The sequence below is a fragment of the Ambystoma mexicanum genome, chromosome 6q (assembly GCF_040938575.1).
Source record: "Ambystoma mexicanum isolate Mex_15411 chromosome 6q, UKY_AmexF1_1, whole genome shotgun sequence".
In the NCBI taxonomy this organism is placed as follows: domain Eukaryota; kingdom Metazoa; phylum Chordata; class Amphibia; order Caudata; family Ambystomatidae; genus Ambystoma; species Ambystoma mexicanum.
The window spans coordinates 393,171,004-393,190,878 of record NC_090937.1 but is presented as its reverse complement, the minus strand read 5'-3'; the positions used below and the strand labels follow the sequence as shown (position 1 = coordinate 393,190,878).

Below are 19,875 nucleotides of genomic sequence, written 5' to 3'. Positions count from 1 at the left end.
ACGAGATGGGAGCAACACACAGGACACAACAGGAAATCAATGATACTTTTGCAGAATTTTACTCTAAACTGTACGCCCACGATACGCAAGTGCCCAAAGAGGACATTAAAGCCACCCTAGAAGAGATAGGACTCCCGAAACTAACCACCGAACAAAGGGAGGCACTCGAAGAAGAGATCACTACAGAAGACGTGACAGAAGCAATCAGATCACTAGCTACATGCAAGTCCCCCGGCAGCGACGGCCTCCTGCCGGAGTTCTATAAGGCCAAAGAAACAACCCTGACCCCGATATTACACAAGGTATTCCTAGAAGCATACGGGACGGGAACTCTACCCGGTAGCATGAAGGAAATTATCATAATCCCCATGCTCAAACCAAACAAACCAGCAAATGAATGCGATTCTTATCGCCCATTGGCGATGCTAAACTACGACAGCGAAATATTAACCACTATACTGGCCAAAAGAATCGCAAAGGTGGTGGGAACCCTTGTTCATGGAGACCAGAGCGGCTTTGTCCCGGGCCGCAATACCACAGCCAATTTACAGCGACTCCAACATGTTATGGCACAAACTCTAGAGAGGGACGAAGACTTGGCAGTACTCTCGCTCGACGCCATAAAGGCTTTCGACTCCATATTCTGGGAGTGGCTAATCGAAGTCCTGATGGAATTCGGCTTCAGTGAGAGCTTTGTGAGGTGGATCAAGGTAATATACAATGCACCTGTGGCTAGGGTGAAGACTGGGGGCACAGTTCAAAGCCCTGGGCGATGCAGAGAGGCAACAAGAAGGGATGACCACTCTCACCAATGTTGTACACCCTGGGGCTCGAACCAATAGCTATTTACTTCAGAAAGCAGTTCTTCGATGCAGCGATAAAGGTGGGCAATGAATATTGCATAATATCACACTACGCCGCCGACGTCCTCCTATACCTAAAAGACCCACAAGCAAACGCCAAGGTTGTACTAGATATAGTAGACAATCATGCACACTATTCTGGAATATGTTTCAGCAAACAGAAATCCTGAGCATTTCCACTAGCTAGACTAAGAGTCATGAGAGGCAGATCTACCTGAGGTGGGAATCCAGTGGCAACCTGCAATTTTCCGATATCTCGGGGTCAATATTAAACACACACCAGAGCTTACCCACGACTGCAATACGGTGATCGTAATGAGAGGGCTACGTAAATCTATAAAATTCTGGTCCACGCTCCCACTCTCGATGATGGGTAGAGCAGCCATCACCAAAATGATAATCCTCCCAAGATTCCTGTACTATTTCATAAACATTTGCTACTACATCCGACTGCCCTTCTTCAGGAGGCTGGAGGCACTGCTCAAGGAATTCTTAGGGGACCGACCAGGCACAAGTTACCCCTACCAATTCTCATGCTACCATAAAAAGAAGGAGGGATACAACTCCCTGAACTCCAGAAGTATTACTTGGTGGCACAACTCAGCCATGTGACAAAATGGCTACCAGATGAACCAACACCCGAAATGAAATTATTGAGACAGTTAATACCTCCATTATTCCCAAAGGAAATACTATGGAACCCACTGCTCGAACCCCAGGGAATCCCTATGATTGCAAAATTTGGCAGGCAAATATGGTCCAAGACTAGCTCAATGCTTCAACTACGTCACTCATACTCACCCAATAACCCCATAATGGCAGATGCATGCAGAACCCTCAATGACCTACCTGCAATGAGGAGCTGGGAAAGGGTAGGGATCTACACCTGGGGGGACATGTTTAATGAGGGCATCTTCAGGGACTTTGAATCACTTCAAGCACTGGAGGGGCTGCTGAAAGGACAATTCTTGTGGTACCAACGAATCAAACACACCGCGAAGAAGAAATGGAATACGTGGCCCGAGGAACCAACACCAGACCCCTTGTTACAAGAAATCCACGACCTCACAGATGGCTGGAAACCAGTAGCCCGACTATACAGCCGGTTGATAGACAGAAACAATTCATGCAGCATAATGCTGAAGGAAAGGTGGGAGAAAGACCTGGAAGCCACAGTGACGGAAGGAGAGTGGGAAAGGGCTCTACTTTACCCCAAAGAGGTGTCCAGAAACGCTAGGTTCAGGCAAATACAACTAAACATCCTATACAGGACCTACAGGACCCCACAGAGAGAATCCAGCTTCAACAAGGGAGCCACCTCGAAATGCCCCTGGTGTGGAAACGACAACGCTGACATGATCCACATGTTCTGGACCTGCATCAGGGCAATGGGCTTCTGAGCCAAAATAAAACAAACATGCAAGAGGGCGGGGTTAGACAGATACGAATGGACCCCGAAAGAGTGCCTGTTAGACACACACCCCAGAATAAGCAAGTACAAGCACATAGTAAAGTTAATGGACATGTCTTGCCTATTTGCAAAAAGAACCATTGCAATGTTGTGGAAATCACCAGGGGGCCCCAGATATGAAATTTGGATCAGAGAGATGGAGAGGTGGACAGAAGCAGAAACAAGAGCCTGGCACGAAGGATCCACGGGAGGAGAGGGGGACACAAATGACACACTCGAATCATGGAAAGCACTAATAAGGGACATGCACTTCTCGGCGGACCACAAACCCCCCCTGATTCCACACACTCTACCCAACAGGAGCGTGATGCTACAAAAATGCGACAATGAACACACCCTCCACTGGTCCTCCCAAGATTGGAACCCAAGATCCCCTACATCCCTCCACCCAAGAAGTGAAAAATTCACAACACAACTTCTCCCGAAGACAGACTCTGTTACTCATTGTTTTTGCTGTTAATATGCTAACTTTTAAAAATAAAAAGAGACAGTATGCTACGAATAAGATGATTACAATTCACAAATTATAATGTATCCCTATATGCAAATACCAATAAAATACTTTACAAAAAAAATGGGGAGAATAGAGGAAAGGAAGAGAAAGAGGGGGGAGAGGCGGCTGTGGGGGTGCCAGAGGTAGCGCAGAGAGAAGCAGGAAGAGGAGGAGAGGATGGACAGGATGTCCTGAGTTTTTGTGATGAAATGAGAAGCCAGGGCAGTGCAGAGGGCCGGGAGGGGACAGGCGAGGCGGAGAATGCAGCAGGATTGGCCAGCTCCTTGAAGATTTTAAAGAGTTCGACCAAGTTGTTAGATGCTGCAAAGACACAGGCTTGGTTGGATGTGGGTGAATCCTCCTGACAGGGGCAAGAACATCGAGAGTGTCAGCGATAGCAGAGTGGAGCTTGGAAATGGCAGCGTCAGGATGAGAGTCTGCCAGAGGTGGAGGAGGGGGGAGGGGGCAGGAAGCCAGAACTCCAGGACGGTTGGAGGCAATGTCACGGCATCAGTCTCCCATCAGTCTCCCACGACGGTCTACGGTCTCAAAGCACAGCGGTAGCCCCAGGGTGCCCATCTTTGCCCAGAGGGAGAAGCTGTACCGCAGGCCAGCCAGAGCTCCAGGATAGTCAGGGCGTTATGTCCCCAGCCTTGGGTGGCTATCTACCATGTCGGTTGAACATCTCCAAGTGCAGCTGTAGTCGCAGGGAGCCCCCGGCAGGGTCCCCATCCCATTCTGTAATGCAGCCCAGCCAGAGATCCAGGATAGTCTGAGGTGATGTCGCTGTCCTTGGGCGGCTGACTCCCATGTGGGTTGAACATCTGCAAGCCCAGCAGCGGATCCAGGGAGCCCTGGCAGGGTCCCTGTCCTTTCCCAGGGTGAAAAGCTGTAATGCAGGCCAGCCAGAACTCTAGGATTGGTTGAGATGATATCTCCGGTCTTGGGCACCTGTCTCCTAAGTGAGTTGACCCTCGCCAAGTCCTGCGGCAGCTGTGGGGAGCCCAGGCAGGGTGCCCATTCTTCTGGAATCTGGAACGGAGCACAGCCAGATCTCCAGGCTGGGCTCGGGGATGGTTGACCCACATGGGAGACGGGTACCCAAGGCCTAGGACATCACCCCCTGACCATCCTTGTGCTCTGGCTGGGATGCATTACACCTTCTCCCTCTGGGAAAGGACAGGGAGCCTGCCGAGGCTCCCTGCAACCGGCGCTGGCCTTGTGGACGGTCAACCCACATGAGGGACAGCCACCCAAGGCCAGATCCTGCACCCAGAAGCTACAGACTTCTCGTTCTTTTCCCACGTCCACCGCACCTCCTTGCGGATTGAATTGCACTTGGCTAGCCAGCCTCTACTTTCCTTCACTGATGAGGTGCAAATAGGAACAGACGTCCTCTCCGACCACACTCCAACACTTTGACCCTGGCCCCCCCATAATACCACAATGGTCTCTCTACGATCCAATGCTACACGACGCCCTAACCAAAGCCATTCACAACTATTTTAAGGAGAACCCTCCGGATCTCAAATCCACAGCGACTAGATGGGAGGCCATGAAAGTAGTTGTCAGAGGGGAACTGATCACCCAAGCAGCGGCATATAGAAAACGGCGCAGCAAGCTAAAGGAATAACAGGAAGGGAAAGTGGAGGCAGCCGAGGAAAACCTCATGCAAGGGTAGTTGCCAAAAACAGACAAACTCCTTCGACTCGCCCGCACCAAACTAGAGGCACATTATGCAGAAGCCCTGATCAGAACAACTGGCGAGATGCTTCCTAAGGCTATAGAGGCCTCCTCGCCGGTGCCGGAGGGGCAGCGAAACCGAGAGACCCTCAAGGACATGGCCCGGCAGAAGGAGAGAGGTGATGAGTCAAAAGCCAGGACAACTAGCATAACATTCTGCTCTGTATTTTTCTTTAACATGTATGTATTTTGCTAGAACAAGTCTTAAATAAAGTTGTGAAACTCAAAGATCCATGCTGTTTTTGACCTTTGTCAATCCTTCCTTGCCAGATTGTATGGATGATCTATGGAATACATTAATGGAAGGCACATACCGACCATTGATTTTTGCCTTGTTTAGATTTATTGCTTATATGGAAAATCAATTTACGTTGTTTAAACCATGAATGATTTATTGTAATAAGTTGTGAATCTTTGGAATTCTATCTTTGCCATGAAATTGAATGTAAATAATTTTAATTATTTTAAGATTGGTTTTATGTTCAAGGAATGAAAGGTTTTTTTATGTAAATTCTGTTTGTAAAGGTTGAGATAAACCAAGAACAATAAAAAAATAAAAAATAAAAAATTGTTAAAAACCTGGCTGCCAGGTACGACACCGTCCATGCGGAAAAATGGACTGGGGAGAGGCACCGCACCCCCATGCGTTATACTAAATTTAAAGGGGAAGCTCAATTTATCACTGCCAAAGGTTCCGGTACCGTCCCCATGTTGGGGGACACCCACAAGGATGGAGGAAAGGGAGAGGACCGGATGTATGAGTACATGCTCTACCATCTAAGTTGGGTACAAAAGGAATTGTGACATCCTTAGTTGAAGATTTTTTTAATAATCTAAAAAACAGAAAGCTTTTTCGCAAGAAATTAAGTTTGTTTTATACCGGGGATCTCTGGCAGCCAAAGGATCATACACATTTTAACAAACCGAATAGAAAGAGTCCTGAAGAATCATGTAAAAAGTAAAAACGTATTTACTCAGCCTTCATAAATTAAGCATGTCATACAATGCATGCACGCATACATGTTTCATGCGGTTGAACAATGACACTAGTCGCTTATATTTTTCATGGGAAAGACCCTTAGCCACAGACTATTCATGGAATATTGTGATGAAAATTTGTGATGGAGTGAAAGGATGGTGATTGATCCAGTCACACCACTTTGTCAATACATATCTAACTGTGGCACAGGAACAGTGTTCATGAACAAGACATTTTTAATTCCTAAAATAAAAGGCAGAGAATACAATTTTTTGTTCACAACTAGACACTCAAACATGACACACATACTTTGATATGCAGTAATAAACACAGTCAATTGAAAACCTTTAAATGTTATTTACTTTAAGTATCCAGTAAAATAAAATACTAAATTACATATCTTATATATTCATATTGGGTCTGGGTTTAAGCACAACCGAAGAGCATTTATAACACCACTTGCGAAAATACATGATTAAACGAAGTATTTTTTCATTAGTGAGCCAATCATAAATAAATCCAATCAGAAGCTAAAACGGAGTTACAGTACAAAGATGGATTGTGTTGCTTACTTCACATTAATAGATGCATTCTCTAACTGGGACAGAATGTGTCCTCATTTAGTGTCCAACACTGCTTTAGGCTTACTGTAATTCTTATTTTGTAGTTACATATTTACATATGCTTACAAATATAATACTGCTATGTACAATATATATATTTCTACAATGTATATTTTAATATTGTACTCATTAAGCGGAAAGGTCAAAATTACTTACTGAATAATCAGTCCTTTAAAAAGTATTTAGCATAAACACACTGTATACCACAGCCTTTTGGCATCTCGATTTCTGGAGAATTTATCAAATGTAAGAAAAACAGGATATATTTACATATCAATAATAAATATCGCGCACATCATACAAACGGTTAGAACTAGTTTGCTAAATGGCATTAGTTCTTCTGCAGCTGTATTTTAGGCCTCCCAATCAGAAATCAGCCATTATTCAGTAAATAAAGGCAAGGCATGTCCTCTGCATCAGGGATGAAAAGCAGTCATTTGAAAATGTTCACGCGCTGAAAAAGCTTTTTTGTAGCTTCAGTCAGGCACACTTCCCCTTCATTTATTAATTTGCTGTTGAATATGGAGTACGAAATCGTAATAAGAGAAAGCTGTGCCTGTCTTGTCTTCGATTAAATGCTGGAAAAAATCTGTAGTGGCGGCAGTGTCATCCCTGAAAAGGCAAGGGAAAAACACAGGCTTAAGATCGGGTAGTGCATATTAATGAGATAACACTGTGTATTTTGCAGATATGCCACCCTCAACAAAATATGAAAGATATAAATGTTAAACATTTGGTACATGTCTTTTTAACAACTGGAGCACAGCTGCCAGTTTACACCTGCAAATACAATTTTCAAGGACACAGTTAAAATATATAAAATTACCTTCATGGTGATTTAGGTTCTCTTAGACCAGGCTTTCCCTCCTTCACAACTGGTTGGGAATGCCTGCACTCTCAGGAGGGCCGGAAAAGCTGGCTGAAAAAGATAGCTGTCACTTTAAGAGTTTAGAAGGGGAAGGGCCTACATCACACGTGCGTCCCTCTGCGTGCCGGTCTCACAACTCACCCTCACGTCACCAACGGTCCACACCAAGTTCCTGTCGTTCTGCCGAAGCGGTAGAATTCAAGTACATGTGTACTGTAGGGGATGGCTGAGTGGGTGTTGTGAAGGAGGGAGAGCCTGGACTAAGAACCTGAATCACCATGAAGGTAATTTTTCATTTCTCCGTCGTCCTGGCTCTCCCTCCTTCCCAACTGGTTGGGACCAGACTAAAAGGCCTTTGAATAAGCAAGGGTGGAGGAGATAGCATGTACAGGATTCAGGTAAACAAGTTGCAGAGAACCTCGTGGCCGAATTTTGCATCATTTCTGGACGATGTGTCCATAGCATAGTGCTTGCAAAAAGCATGCGGGGTAGCCCAGGTAGCTGCTTTACAGATGTCTACAACGGGAACGTGCCTGGTAAAGGCTACAGATGCTGCCTTGGCTCTAGTAGAATGATCCCAAAGTCTCTGCGGAGTTGCAAGCCCTTTCAAGTCGATACAGGAGACAACCCATCTGGCAATAGAAGCCTTTGCTGCTTTATTCCCAGGAGAAGGACCACCGTAGGTAACAAAGAACGGTTAGGTCCTTTCAAGGTAGAATTTTAAAGTTCTTACTACATCTAAATTATGCAATTTCTCTTCTGCCGCAGACGCGTACGGTCTAGGAAGAAAAACGGGAAGACATATTTCCTGGTTTAAGTGAAAATCGGAAACCACCTTAGGCAGAAAGGAGGGAACTGTGCGCAAGAAAACTGTCTTTATGGAACACAATATAAGGTTCCTTAGAAGAAAGAGCTTGGAGCGCCTCAATTCTTCTAGCCGAAGTAATGGCCACTAAGAAGTTCGATTTCCAAGTTAGGAATTCTAAATCACATGAAGTCGTAGGCTCAAAGGGTTTTTGCATTAGGGCTGCTAAGACCAGGTGGAGATCCCACTGAGGTGGAGGTTCACGTATAGGGGGATGTGAACATAAAAGGCCCTCAAAGTGCCTTTTAATGGCCTCACTGGAAAGAGAAAAAGACTTGTGTTCTCTGTTCAGGTATGCACTGATAGCTGATAAGTAATGTTTGCACGTGTCTACCTTGACACCGGTGGAAACAAGATAAGACATGAAGGACATGACATTATCAATTGAGGACATTAGAGGGTTAAGGTTTTGTTCTAAGGCCCAGTGACAGAAATGTAACCATTTGCTACGATATTGCTTCTTAGTGGAAGGTTTCCTGGAGACTGACATACAGCAATGTTTTGTTCTGACAAATGCAAGCGGGCGAAGGCTAGTTTTTCAGGAACCAAGCCTTCAAGTTGAGCACTTGAGGGGAGGGGTGAAGGACCTGCCCCTTCTGTTGAGTCAAAAGATCTCTCGAAAGTGGAAGATCTAAGGGGGATTACCCGCTAACTCCAGGAGATCTGGAAACCAAATCTGGCGAGACCAAAATGGGGCTAATAGAATCATTGTCAAGTTGTGTGACATTTTGAATTTCAGCAAAGTTTTGTGAATCAATGGAAGAGGTGGAAAGACATAACGTGCTAGATTCGACCAATCCAGATGTAGAGCATCTCCCAGGGATAGAGGAACCTGACCATGCCTTGACGCAAACTGCGGACAAGTGTGTTGTGTTGATTGCGAAAGAGGTCTACTGATGGATGGCCCCACTTCTTAAATATCATGTGTGCTACTGATGGTTTCAGCTCCCATTAGTGCGGAGCAGACTGCAACCTGCTTAGTTTGTCCGCCAGGACGTTGTTCTTCCCCTCGAGATGGGACGCCAACAAGAAAATGTGATTTTGAATGCCCCAATACCAAATTTTTTCTGCTAGGAGACAGAGGGGATGGGAGCGAGTCCCCCCTGCTTGTTGATATAAAACATTGCAGTGGTATTGTCCGTTTGAATTTTTACCTCCTTTCCGTGAAGTGAGGGAAGAAAAGATTTTAGAGCGAAAAATATGGCTCTTAGTTCCAGGACCTTTATGTGGTCCTTCCTTTCCTGAAAGGACCAAAGACTGTGCGCTGTTAGGCTCTGACAATGAAGAGTCTGTTATGACTATTTGGTGAGGGGGATGTTGAAAGCGAGATCCTGTTAGCAGGTTCTCTGGGGAGTTCCACCAGCGCAGAAAGTCTTGAACTTGGCCTGGAATTTGGATCTTTGTTTCCTGGGGATCCGAGAGTTGATTCCAGTTGAGAGCAAGATGCCACTTGGTCGTTCTCATGGAGCCTTGCAAAGGCGACTAGGTTTATACAAGAGGCCATGAGGCCCAAGAGCCTTTGAAACCACCAAGCTGTTAGTGACTGGTGAGTGGAGAACTGAACAATGGTTTGTTGAATGGCTTCCACTCTTTCCAAGGGTAGAAAGACTTTGTGCAGAGTAGTGTCTATAACTGCTCCTAAGAATTGGATCCTTTGCGAGGGACTGTGTTGGGATTTTATCACATTTATGGAGAAGGAACAAGTTACTTACCTGTAACTGTTGTTCTCCAGCATGGGTCTGGCATGGATTCACATGCTCATGAATATTCCCCGTCGTCAGGCTGGGAATCCTCGGTAAAGAAAAAATCAGTATCAGTTTGGTTACTACTAAGAAAGACAGATCAGAAACGAATCACTGATCTCTGGGTCATACTGCCCCCAGCCATTGACTGCCCTCTCCCTAAACCCCGCCCCTGGCAGCCATCCTCAGATTTGGTAGCACGCCAAGAGGCAGTATGACCAAGTTAAGAGCTGCAGATGGGTAGGTGGGAGGGTTCGCATGTGAATCCATGCCAGACCCATGCTGGAGAACAACAGTTACAGGTAAGTAACTTGTTCCTTCTCCAGCATGAGGTCTGGCATGGATTCACATGCTCATGAATAAAAGAATACATAGCAGTATACACATGCACAACCACGGGAGGTGGCAACAGGCTCAAAATTTAAGCAGTACAACAACTCAACATTAAGCATCTCTTACCTCCTCACCAGGCTCACCTTAAGCGAACAGGTTGTGCAGCACTGCTTGGCCGACCCTGGACTCTTCCCTGGAGTCCCGATCAACGCAGTAGAATCTTGTGAAGGTGTGCGTCGACCTCCACGTAGCAGCCCTGCAGATGTCAAGCAGGGGCACACCAGACAGGAACGCCGTGGTAGCAGCGATCGCTCTGGTCGAATTGGCTCTCGGACGGCCGGGCAGCGGTCGGTTTGCCAACCGGTGACTATGCATAATCCAGCCGGAGAGCCATCTGGAAATGGAAGTCTTCGAGAGAGCCTTCCCTTGATTCACAGACCCAAAGTTCACAAACAGTTGTGACGTCTTCCGAAAACTCTTTGTGCGGTCCATGTAGAACTTCAGCGCTCTAGCTACATCCAGCGAGTGCAAAGTCCTCTCGGCCGGCGTCGAAGGCGACGGAAAGAAAACTGGTAACACCAAGGGCTCGTTGAGGTGAAAGTCCGACGGCACCTTGGGCATGAAGGAGGGGTGCGTCCTCAGCACCACCCTCCTGTCATGAAAAGTCAAGTATGGAGGCTTGCAAGATAGGGCCTGAATCTCTCCCACTCGTCGGGCAGAGGTGATAGCCACGAGGAACGCTGTCTTCCATGACAGGAACTTCAAAGGCGCCGAATGATGGGCTCGAATGAGGCCCCCATGAGCCTGGTCAGCACCACATTAATTTCCCACGCCGGGGCAGGGGCCTTCACCGGCGGGAATGATCGGAATAGTCCCTTCATAAATTCCTTTACCAGGCGATGAGACCACAAGGACGCCCGTCCCGTAGTCCTGGTATATCGGGAGATGGCAGCCAGATGTATTTTTATGGAGGCGTGAGCCAGTCCAGCTTTGGCCAGCGACAGTAAGTACGGCAGCACTTGAGGGGCCGTAATCCGCAGAGGGTTAATCTTCTGTGCACGGCACCAGACAGAGAACCTCTTCCATTTATGACCGTAACACTTGAGAGTTGAGGACGCCCTGGCCTTTGCAAGAACCTCTCTGCAATCAGCCGGGATATCGTACCCTCCAAACTCTAGTGCTGCAGGAGCCAGGCCTACAAGTTCAGCGACTGTGGGTCGTGGTGTAGAATGGCGCCTTCTTCTCTGGAGAGAATATCCGCGTCCGTCGGCAGCCTGACTGGCGGGGACGTTGACAAGCCCAGAAGGTCCGGGAACCAGATCTGCCTCGGCCACGCCGGTGCGACGAGGATCATCCTGCACCTGCACTTCTTGAGCTGGTTGATGAGGCGCAGCAGCAACGGCAATGGAGGGAGCGCGTATAGAAACAGGCCGTCCCAAGGGAACGAGAAAGCATCCCCCATGCTCCTCGGCTGGGGGAACCTGCTGGCGAACCTCTGGCACTTGGAGTTTGTCGCCGTCGCGAACAAGTTGATCTGGGGTTTGCCCCATCGTCGGAAGAGTCGATCCACTTGATCCTGGCGCGATTCCCACTCGTGGCACGAGCATAGCTCCCTGCTGAGTGAGTCGGCGATGGTGTTTTTTATTCCTGCCATTTGGAAGGGAACCAGAAACATCCCCTGGGCTACGGCCCAGTGCCACAGATCCTGGGCCTCCTTGGATAGGGCTGGGGATCTGGTGCCCCCCTGCTTCCATATGTAGAACATCGTGGTGGTGTTGTCGGTGAAGATCCTCACCACTTTGTCCTTGAGGGACGGGAGGAACGACTTGAGCGCCCAGAACACTGCACGGAGCTCCAAGATGTTGATGTGAAGAGTCCTCTCCTCCGGGAGCCAAAGGCCTCTTGCATGGAGATCTCCGGTGTGGGCCCCCCAACCTCCCAGAGAGGCGTCCGTAGTCACCGTCTCCTGAAACGCTGGGGTTTAAAAGTCTGTGCCCGTCGTGAGGTGAGCCTGGGTGCCCCACAATAGGATCGCCCGACGGAACTCCTCGTCGAGGGGGATCCTGTCCTCGAAGCCGCCCCCCGCCTGAAACCAGCGGGCGTCGAGGAACTCCTGCAGCGGACACATCCGAAGTCTGCAAAGGGGTACAAGGTAGATGCATGAGGACATCATCCCGAGAAGGGACTTGATGGACCTCACCCTGGCCACGTCCGTGGCTAACAGTCGCCGTACCTTGCCCAGGATGGTATTGGTCCTCTCCTTTGAAGGGGAGGCCAATTGCTCCACTGTATCGAGCTCCGCCGCCAAAAACAGTGCTACTTGCGACAGAACCAGGTGGGATTTGGGGTAGTTGATGGAGAACCCCAGCTCCGTGAGCAACCAGACGGTCCTCGCCGTATGATCGACGGCGAGTTCCCTTGACCTTGCCCGGATTAGCCAGTCGTCCAGGTAGGGGTAGACGTGGATCCCCTGCAGGTGCAGCCGCGCCACCACTGGTGCCAGGCACTTGGTGAAAACCCTGGGTGCCGACTTTAATCCGAACGGTAGGGCTCTGAATTGGTAGCGGCGTCCTTGAACCACGAACCTGAGGAACTTCCTGTGCCTTCTTAGAATGGGGATGTGGAAGTAAGCATCCTCCAGGTCCAGCGACGATAGGAAGTCGCTTTCCTCCAGCTGTCCCAGCATGTGCTGGAGGGTGACCATCCTGAATTTCTGTGCCTTGATGTACTTGTTTAAGCGGTGCAGGTCCAGGATGGGGCGCCAGCCGCCTGTCTTCTTCCTGACGAGGAAGTACCTTGAGTACACTCCGGGGCCCCTGAGCCCTCTGGGTACAAGCTCGATGGCACCTTTCTTGAGCATCGCCCTTACCTCCAACAGCAGTTGAGGGACGTGATTTTCCTTCTTGGCCACGGGAGGAATGCGAGGGCACTTTTGGAATTCCAGCGAGTGCCCGCTGGCCAGGGTGTCCCAACACCCAACGGTCGGTGGAGATGGACTCCCACACGCCGACGAACTTCGTCAGCCGGCCTCCCACCGGGGTGCTTCGGTGGGGGCCCGACAACACGGCCGGGTCATTCTTGCTTGGAAGCGGCCTTGCCGCCTTGGCCTCCTTGGCGACGACGGCGGGAACCCCCTTGTTTGCTGCGACCTATGTAGGCCTCCTGGGAAGAGGAGCGGGCCGCCTGGCGGTAGATGTAGGAGCCACCGCTGGATCCTTTGGAGGCACCCTGTCTGCCTCCAGAGCTTTGAAAGGGCCGTCGCTGCTGAAGCACCCCAAGGGCCCGGGCCGTCTCCGAGTCGGTCTTGATGGCCTGTAGAGACTCATCCACTGCCTTACCAAAGAGGTTGTTGCCGTCAAGCGGCATGTCCAACACTCTGGTCTGGATGTCCTGGCGAATGTCTGTCGCCTTGAGCCATCCTCGTCGTCGGAGGCAAACTCCGTTGCCCAGTTGGCGAAATCCGGTATCGGTTATGTCCGTTGCCACCGTAATGGCGTGATCCGATGCCACCTCGTCCTCCTGCAGAATCTCTAGGACCTCCGCCCTTTTGTCATCAGGCAGGAAATCTAGCAGGGGAGCTATCTTGTCGTAGCGGGCCACGATCGCTAAGGCATTGGCCGCCTTAATCGTCATCGCCGCCGACGAGATGACTCGTCGCCCCATAGAGTCCAACTTCTTACCCTCGCTGTCCGGCGGGGAGGTGGAAGTTGAAGCCGCCGCACCCGCTGCCTTCTTCTTAGCCGTTGCCGAGACGACCGAGTCCGGCGTGGGCTGGGCCCTGAGGCACAAGGAGGCGGCATCAGGGACTCAGTACTTCTTCTCGTACCTGTCCCTCTTGGCGGGTGTCGTGGCAGGGTTCTTGAGGACAGCAAGCCCCTCGTCCCAGATGTCGTCGAGTAAAGGCACCGTGAGGACTGTCTTCCTCTTAGCCTCTCGTCGCTGGTACAGAAACCCCTCCTTTTTCTGTTCTTCGGGCAGAGCTGGAAGAGCTCGGATGCCCTGGTTATCATGGCGTGGAAAGAGCCAACCTTGTTGGCTGGGGACACCTGCGGGGGAGGCTACAACGGGATGTCCGCTGGGTCATCGCCGCCGTCCTTCCCCGTATCCTCTCCCGGCGAGGGGGATGAGGGGTCCGCCGGTCTCACAGGCACGAAGGGCGGAGCAGGGTGGACTCTCCTCCGCTTGTTCAGCGGGCTTCCCAACGGGCCTGGTTCTGGCTCCTCCGTTGGGGTGCGTGGTAATCTCGTCCTTATCTCGGTACATAAGGATTGGATTGCCAACAAAATGGCCGCTGAGCTATCCTGGGGCTCGGGCAATGGCTGCGACGGACGGGATGGCCGCTCCCGTGGGTCCTGTTCGTCGTCCTCGTCGCTATCATCGATCACGTCAGTAGGGACCGTCCCCTGGGATCGAACCTTCTCAAACCTCTCGTTGAGGTTTATGAACCTCTCGTTGAGGCCTATGGACCTTTCGTTGAGGCCCCTCTCGGTCTACACCAGTGCCTCGTCAGAGGCTGATTCCGAGTCTGTAACGGCCACCGCCTCCCCCCCTCTTTTTCAGCCGGGGTGCTTCACGGGGGTTTTAGCGATGGGCTGGAAAGAGGATTCCCTCTGCGATGGCAGGGATCCTCTGGGCCCAGAGGCCATTTCCATTGGCGTAGTCTCAGCCGGCTCCGCCGGGGTCGCAGAGACCACTTCGGTAGAGGCCTTAGACGGGTGGATCAAGGCCCTCACCACCTTAGGTGCGTCCTGGGCCTTCGCCTTGGGGGGAGGGTCAACGCCTCGCTCCCCCTTCGAGATCGACTGGGTCCGCTCCAGTGGCCTACCCGGGTTCTCGGACTTCCTCTTGCCCGACCCAGAGCGCTGGCTCGTGGTGGAACGTGCCGGGGAAGTAGCGCCCTGCTTGTCAACCGAAGAGCCCGACCTTTCGGCGCTCCCGGAGCCCGCGGACTCGCGGTGCTTAGCCTTCTGTTGGGCCCCCGTCGCGGGGGCGCCCTCAAAGGACTTAGAAGCCCACTCAGACTTCTTCTTCGCCTTCTCACTTGCTGTGCCCTTCTCCAGCCAGGTGGCGAGGCGGGAACGACGATCTTGTGTGGTCCGTTCCGAAAGGTTCTTGCAGAACGCACAGTCCTTCTCCACGTGCGTCTTGTCCCCATGGAGGCAGTAGAGACATCGCGAATGCTCGTCCTCCTTGAAAACGTTATATAATCCGCATCCAGGGCAGTTCCTGGACAGCTTGGATCCGGGCGTCGAGCTCCCTTTGTCCTGGGCCATGTCTTGAGGTAGGCCGCAGATCTTCCGGAATCCTCCCAGAAGTGTAAACTCGACGAAAACTTCACCCTTGAGGGGCGTAGAAGAATTCCGAAACGGGTCCCCGTTATCGGAAGTAGAAACGGTGGAGCTTGAAGCTTGATTAAACCGAAAAAATGAGAAATTCTCCTGAAAAAAACGTGAAAACGCAGTAAAAAACTCGAGAGCTAAACACGAGGACTCCCAACACTTGAGCGTGCGGTAAAAATCTGAGGATGGCTGCCAGGGGCGCGGCTTAGGGAGAGGGCAGTATGACCCAGAGATCAGTGATTGGTTACTACTAAGAAAGACAGATAAGAAACGAAACTGATACTGATTTTTTCTTTACCGAGGATTCCCAGCCTGACGACGGGGAATATTCGTGAGCATGTGAATCCATGCCAGACCCCATGCTGGAGAACCCTAGGTTGAACAGAGTATGGCAATTAATTTGCAAGTTCTGAAGCAATACTTCCTGAGACTGGGCTTTTAGAAGCCAGTTGTCTAGGCAGGGATATAGATGGACTGTCTGCAACTGCAGGTAGGCTGCCACTGACCCTAGAACCTTTGTGAAAACCCTGTGGGCAGAATTTAGCCCAAGGGGTAGACATGTGAACTGGTAATGAGACCTTCCTATTGTGAATCTCAGAAACTGACAGAGTTTGTAGATGCAGATGTGAAAATAAGCATCCTGTAGGTCTACAGATGCCATCCAATCGTTTGGATGAAGGGAAGCCAGAATCTGATGAATGGTAGTCATATGGAAAGTATCCAGAGACAGAAATTGGTTGAGGTCGGAAAGGTCCAGAATTGGACGGATCTCGTCTGATTTCTTTGGGTTCAGGAAGTAACACGAGTAAAATCCCTGACCTCTTTCCTCTTGGGGAACCAATTCTATCACTATCACTCCTAGAAAGAGTTTTTGAATCTCTTCCAGGAGCTTCAGGGATAAATTTTGGAGCTCTGAAGGAGAGGAAGGTGGAGTAGCCGGAAGGGCAAGCCGGTAATCATGTTAAATAATATTTAGAACCCACTCCTCTTGAGTAATGGTTTTTCAAAAAGGGAAGAAGTTGTAAAGCCTTCCTGATACCGGGTATGTATGCTCCTGTATGATGGTTGGAGCGGAAGGGAAGTACATGCCCAAGGGAAAGTAAAATAGACTGCTTCTGCTCTTGAGCAGAATTAGAGGCAGAGGTTGATTTATTCTTGGGTCTATACCGTCTCTTCTTGGAAGAGTAGTACAAGTTAGCAGAAGTGGAGGAACCACTGTTGCCTTAGGTACATGGTTTAAATGCCTTGACGTTTTGGTGATGTGGTTGCTTAACGAAGATGGAGCTGAGAGTATTAGCTGCTGTGACACTTGCCTTACAATTCTGTAGATGGGTCAAAAAATGTTTTGCCATCGAATGAAGGTCAAGCACCTTCTCCTGGATATCCTGGTGAAGGGAAGAGGCAGACAGATATGTGTGTCTCTGAGCGCAGACTGCACTAGTAACTGCCCTAGCAGTTGTGTCAGTTAGGTCTTTAACGACTTGAAGCTGTTGCATAGCAGCTTCTCTGCCTTCAGAGATCCAGAAAGAGAACTTGTGTGCGGCTTCCTGAGGTAGCATGTCGGTGAAGTGCTCCAGATTCTCCCAGTTATGGATATTAAATCCCTCCAGCACTGTAGCAGTGGTAATCTGCCTAAGTTGTAAGGTAGAGGTGGTGTAAGACTTCTTACCTTGGGTCTCCCATGCTTTTGTATTTTTGTCAAGCACTGAAGCTGGAGAAGGAGATGGGCCTTTACCCTTTGTGCCCAGGGCAGCAGAGACTACTGTTGATTGAGCTGGAATATTTTCCATGAGAATGAAGGGTTCGTCCTTGAGCACCTTGTAGTTATTATCTAGGGCCTTGGAGATGTGGGGATCGGAATTAGGTTTTCCCCAAAGAGCTAGAGCTCGCTCCATGACAGACAATTCCATGGGCAGAGGAACCTTAGACTGCTGTGATGGCAGTTTCCCCAAACACCAGCCATTTCAGGCTTATCCTTTGGGAGGATTTCAAGAGCCTGCATGGCTTTAGTGACAATGTCATGGAACACTTTAAAGGGTGAATGAGTGGTATCCTCCTCTGAATCTGAGTCAGTGTCCTTTGACATTTTCTGTTTTTTGGGTGGAAGAGCAGGGTCCACACTGTTCACTGGTACCTTTAAAGGGTCAGGAGCAGTGTCGACTGGAACTGATCCCTGCGGTAGTACTGGTGACATTCTGTCCTTGATGCGTTGAGCCAAGACTTCGAGGAAGGGCTCAGAAAGCACAGTTTCCAGCACAGTGTTAGTGATGTCATTTGGGAAGGGCTAGGTAGAGGTTCTTCCAATGTGATAGGAGAAGTAGAAGAATCAACACTATTAAGCGGTTGGCTAGGATTGAAAATGTTCAACACCACCGGTCTAGACAACTGAATGTTGCTTAGAACCAGTTGGGGTGCAGGTTGTGATGGCACTAGTGCAGGTTGACCCAAATTGTCCTCATACTAAGCAGAAAATTGAGGCAAAATGTGAGGTGTGTGAGCTCTCACAGGAGTGCAGAACAATTGTTCTGGTGGACCAGTAAAAACTTTGAAGCGTCAAAGTCTTCGGAGTCAGAAATTAAAGTTGTTTTTCTGGCTCTCGGGTACTGAGCCTGAGACAGAAGCCATGGGAGATTTCTTCCGTTTGAGTTTTCGCTGAGAAATCGGTACTGGACTAGTGCTTATGCCTCTCATGAGAAGACTTATGAGATTTCCTCGGTACCGAGACACTTGCAAGCTCAACTGTGGTAGTGGAGGGTAAAACCCTTTCTTTCGGTACCGAAGTACCAGAAGTTTCATGTGCAGAAGCCGACTTGACTTTGTCTGGTACAGGGGAATCGGAATGGACCGAATCAACCCTGGAGGTGCAAGCCTCTTTACACGTACCCTTGCCTGTTTGGTGTACCGAGGCAATAGCGGTTTTTGCCAGTACCGTTGTTATTTTGTCCGGAGTAGATAACTCTTCCAGTACCGGGTGGGTCTTCGGTGACCCTTTCCCTCCTGGTGGTACTAACACTTTCCCACTTGGAGGTACTAGTGCTTTCCCACCCATAGGTACTTTCAGGTGAATATGCGGGGGGTTTCCCCCTGAACGGTCCCATGAAGACTCCGGAACAGAAGAGGCAGGCTTCCCTTGGGTACCAAAAGCTGGTGTCAAAACTAGTACCTCACATGAAGGTATAGTCTCCCTTTTACGAATATCCTGTTCCGAACGTAGGCCTCGGTCGTCTACGGTACCGGTCCCAGCTCAGACATGGAGAGAAGGCAAGTCCACAGAGACCTTGGGTGAATTCCACAGCAAAATATGCAGGTGCTCGCCGGATGATGTATACCCAGACAGTGGACGCAGGGGAATCGTGGGGATCGGCCACTGAAAAATGCTTCCGGCAATGGATGCACTGCTTGAAGCCGGTCGCATTTGGCATGTGTAGAGGGAGGCACCACAAATAGAAAAAATGAAAGAACTAATCACTAGGAAAAAAGGGATGGACAGCCAAAGGAACGCCCCGAAAGAAGTCCCAGCGCAGCAAAAAAATTCCGACCAGCCCAGTAGTTGGAAAAACAGGAACTAGGTGAGGAACGTTGGTGAATTAAGGGTGAGGTGTGGGCCTGGCGCGCAGATTGAAGAATGCGTGACGTCAGCCCTTCCCCTTCAAAGTTCTTAAAGAGACAGATATCTTTTTCAGCCAGCTTTTCCAGCACGCCTGGGGATGCAGACGTTCCCAACCAGTTGGGAAGGAGGGAGAGCCAGGACGACAGAAATGAAAAATTACCTTCAAGGTGATTCAGGTTCTCTTAGTCCAGGCGGGCCGGAAAAGCTGGTGGCAAAAGATAGCTGTATCTTTAAGAACTTTGAATGGGTAGGTCCTACGTCACGCGTGCATCCCGTCACACGCAGGGGCCCACACCTTACCACTACATCACCAACGTTCCACACCCAGTTCCTGTGCTTCCACCGATGGCGGGAGAATTTAAGTATATGCTTACTGTAGGAGATGGCTTAGAGGGTGTTGTGAACGAGGGAGAGCCTGGACTAAGAGAACCTGAATCACCATGAAGGTAATTTTTCATTTATCTTTCGTCCTGGCTCTCCCTCCTTTCCAACTGGTTGGGACCAGAATAAAAAAAGCCTTAGAATAAGTAACGGTGGAGGAGACAGCATGTACGGGATTCAGGCAAACACGTTGCGGAGCACCTCTTGGCCGAATTATGCATTATTTCTAGAAGGCAAGCGGGGTAGCCCAAATAGCCGCTTTACAAATGTCTACAATGGGAACATGCCTGGTTAAGGCTACAGATGCTGCTTTGGCTCTAGTGGAATGAGCCCAAAGTCTCTGCAAAGTCTCGAGACCTTTCATGTTGTAAGCCTGGGAGACACAGGAGAAAACCCATCTTGCGATGGAAGCTTTAGCTGCCTTATTGCCAGGAGAAGGACCCCCATAAGTAACGAAGAGCTGGTCTGCTTTTCTAAACAGTTTGGTCCTTTCTAGATAAAATGTTAACGTTCTGACCACATCTAGGTTATGTAAAGTTTCTTCGGCCGCAGAAGCATATGGTCT

General features: G+C 49.6%; 1 protein-coding gene across 2 annotated transcripts in view; it reads right to left on the bottom strand.

Annotated features, from left to right (window-relative positions):
• Positions 1-5,891: 5,891 nt before the first annotated feature.
• Positions 5,892-19,875, bottom strand: part of SEC24B (SEC24 homolog B, COPII coat complex component) — a 2,214,138-nt gene continuing 2,200,154 nt past the window's right edge. For both annotated transcript variants that reach the window (XM_069630875.1, XM_069630876.1), the window contains one exon: positions 5,892-6,784. In XM_069630875.1, coding sequence (XP_069486976.1) covers positions 6,670-6,784 — 115 coding nt within the window. In that variant the 3' untranslated portion in view covers positions 5,892-6,669. The remainder of the gene's footprint in view (positions 6,785-19,875) is intronic.